Below are 3,025 nucleotides of genomic sequence, written 5' to 3'. Positions count from 1 at the left end.
CCCCCCCCCCCCCCCCAATGAAAAGATCACTTTTGATCTACTTCTAATAGTTGGGCCGTTGGGGGGCGGGGACAAAAACTAGAATGAAATTTTGATAGGAATTTGACAAAAATAGACATGTTAATAGAACCCTAATAAAGGATCATTACTTTCTTCTGAAATGCTTGTTTCTGCTGATTTGCTGATTGCTTCACTCCTAATTTGTAGATAGTTGAATATAGACAGGTGCTAAAATGGAATTATGCATATGGATATTACTTGCCTGAGCATGACCGTGCCAAGAGGCAATTCTTTGAGTATCTACAAGGTCTTCTATTGTAAAGTTCCGTTGTTTTTTGCTTTACTGACTACTGAGGCATCTTTCTTGTATCCCTTAGGTGAAGCTGAGTTTGGGTGAGAACTGCTTCATCAATGTGCCAAGAAGGAACCCAAAGATACCTTAATGCAGATGGTCCATTGAAAGACTTCAAAGAATTCCACACAAAGCTAGCTGGGCTGACAAGGTAATTTCCAACTTAAGTTTCTGTATCTCCAGTATTTAATTATGAAGAAATTAGTTACAAAAATAATGGTTGGACTGCTATATTTGTTGAACTTATTTCATTGTGGATAATATTCTGCCCCTCCATAACTCCATTTCTAATCAGAGTATTTCTACTAGCAGCCATTAAAAGTGAAGTTGAAAACTTCTGTGTTTACAAGTCTGACTTCTCTTGGTTGTGGCAAGTTGATTTGGTTTGGTTCATCTTTACAATTTTTGGTTGGCATAACATTATTGTAGTTAAGAAAGTTGTCTCAAGCCAACTTGCTTCAGTAGTCAACCATTCTAAAATGGATTATCTATGTGACTATATAGGAGTTGCATGAAAATCATTCTTTTTCCTTTTGTTTTTGGCTCAATATTTACATGTTCCATATAATAAATGGAAATTTCAAGGGTATTTTGGAGAGAATTACTCCTCCTTGATTTGTTTTGATTATGTGAAAAATAAATAAATAAAAAATGGGTCACCCCTTCCATCAATAGATTAGGTGCAATTAATACATCAGGCAACATAGCTCTATAGGAAAAGCTTGTGTGTGGCTAATTTTAAATTTATTTGTTTGACTATAAACCCAACATTTAAATTTAGTCATCAACTATTAATTTGTTGAAATTAAGTACGCTGCAATTAATTTTATCAAATTAAGTACGATACTATATGGTATTGTCATAAAAGTTTTGGTCAATTTTAAACCAAACATGAAACATGTCCGTATTGTCATAAAAGTTTTGGTCAATTTTAAACCAAACATGAAACATGTCAAGCACATCGATTTATGAGAAGTATGCAACTCGCTATTCGAATCTAAATTCTAGATAAACTTTGTGTTGAGACCTTAGCCAACAAAAGACTGCAAAGTAAATCAACTTAGGTTGTTCATAGTCGACCGCTTCAAACCAATAAGACGAATAGGCAGCTACCATTGGAAATCAAACTTCAAAATGGTTTAAATCAAGAAGGCCAATAGACAACTCTCATAAGGAGTTAAACTTGAAATTTTATAGTTACCAAATGAACTGTCCAACCAACTTGGCTAGGGTTGCTCCTTAAACATGTCAAGCACTTCCTATACACAAGGTTTTGACAAGGTTTTGACATATTTGATAAAAGAACGACGGCGCATATTTGATAAAAGAACGGCGCATATGATTTTAAAAAAGGGAGAAATTGTCAAATAGGTCATCAAACTTTACCTAAAAAATTAAATAGGTCTTTAAAATTTTTTTAAGTTGTAATTAAACCCATTAGCATCTCATTTCGGTGCAATGAAGCTAAAAAATTTATTAGTAACCTGCTATCTCATGTCACTAAGGTTTCGGTCAACATTTCGCCCACCTTCAACTAACTCGAGCGACATTTTCGACAATAAATCAAGATCAGCGACAGTAGAAATATCGCCAGTCTTAATATATATATATATATATATATATATATAAAATTAGCTTTTGCTCTATGTGGAAAATTCTTTAAAATACACACTTTTTTTTTCTACATTAATGATTGCTTTCTCATACACCACACGGCAGAATGGAATGTAGATAGTCAAATTTTGCAACCGAATAGACCGACAGCCATTGCCCACTACTAAATGGTAGGTGTCTTTGATTTAAGTATGGCATGTTTGGCAATACTGTTACCTTATCAATTAATTTTGTTTTATTTGGTCATTATTAGTTATTTGACATGATTATGACATGATTAAACAACATATATGATTGTTTGGTTAATCAATTTTTTGTAATAACTTATTGTTCTAAAATATTAAAATTCAAAAAGATGCTCAAAGCGACTTTTTCGATAAGCTTTTTGAGAAAATAAATTACACCTTTAAAGGTCATTTTGTATGTAATAAACTATTAGCTAATTTACCAAACATATTTCTACAACTAGCTAATGTTATAAGCTAGTCAAACTCACTAACTCAATCTTCAAATGACTATCAGCTAACAACTATTTGCCAAACACCCCTTTATGATTTATACCTATAGGCTTCATTTAAATTAAAATTCTTAAAATAACAAAGATTGGGATGGGAGTTATTGAATTGCTTTGTTATTCTTATCATATTCTTATTCATTCAGTTGACTTTTTTTTTTTTTAAGAAAAAAAAAAGGTAGCACGCGTTAATTGGATGAATTATATTATAAAAAGAGTTAATACAATAATCAAATATGAAAATAATTTACTACAATATAACATGTTAGGAATGGAATTTGAACGGATGAGATTTTTAAGATGTTACAGAAAAATGAACAGTTAACCATTTTTAAAAAAAATTTCAGATCACATTTGGAAGTTATATATATTTCCTGATAATTTTGAACGAATTAAATAAACCTCAAATTATTATTATTATTTTTTTAAAGTCTGGTTACACATCTAAATTGTAAAAGACTTCACATAATGTCCCAAACTTATATATATATATATATATATATATATATATATATATATATATATATATATATATATATATATAT

General features: G+C 30.7%; 1 protein-coding gene across 1 annotated transcript in view; it reads left to right on the top strand.

Annotated features, from left to right (window-relative positions):
* Positions 1-697, top strand: part of LOC116023237 (probable E3 ubiquitin-protein ligase ARI7) — a 1,271-nt gene extending 574 nt beyond the window's left edge. The window contains exons 2-3 of the mRNA XM_031264224.1: positions 208-307; positions 378-697. Coding sequence (XP_031120084.1) covers positions 208-307; positions 378-397 — 120 coding nt within the window. The 3' untranslated portion in view covers positions 398-697. The remainder of the gene's footprint in view (positions 1-207; positions 308-377) is intronic.
* The last annotated feature ends 2,328 nt before the right edge of the window (positions 698-3,025 follow it).

Source organism: Ipomoea triloba, chromosome 6, assembly GCF_003576645.1.
Source record: "Ipomoea triloba cultivar NCNSP0323 chromosome 6, ASM357664v1".
NCBI lineage: Eukaryota > Viridiplantae > Streptophyta > Magnoliopsida > Solanales > Convolvulaceae > Ipomoea > Ipomoea triloba.
The sequence above is the reverse complement of the archived record's forward strand: the minus strand, read 5'-3'. Positions and strand labels throughout refer to the sequence as shown.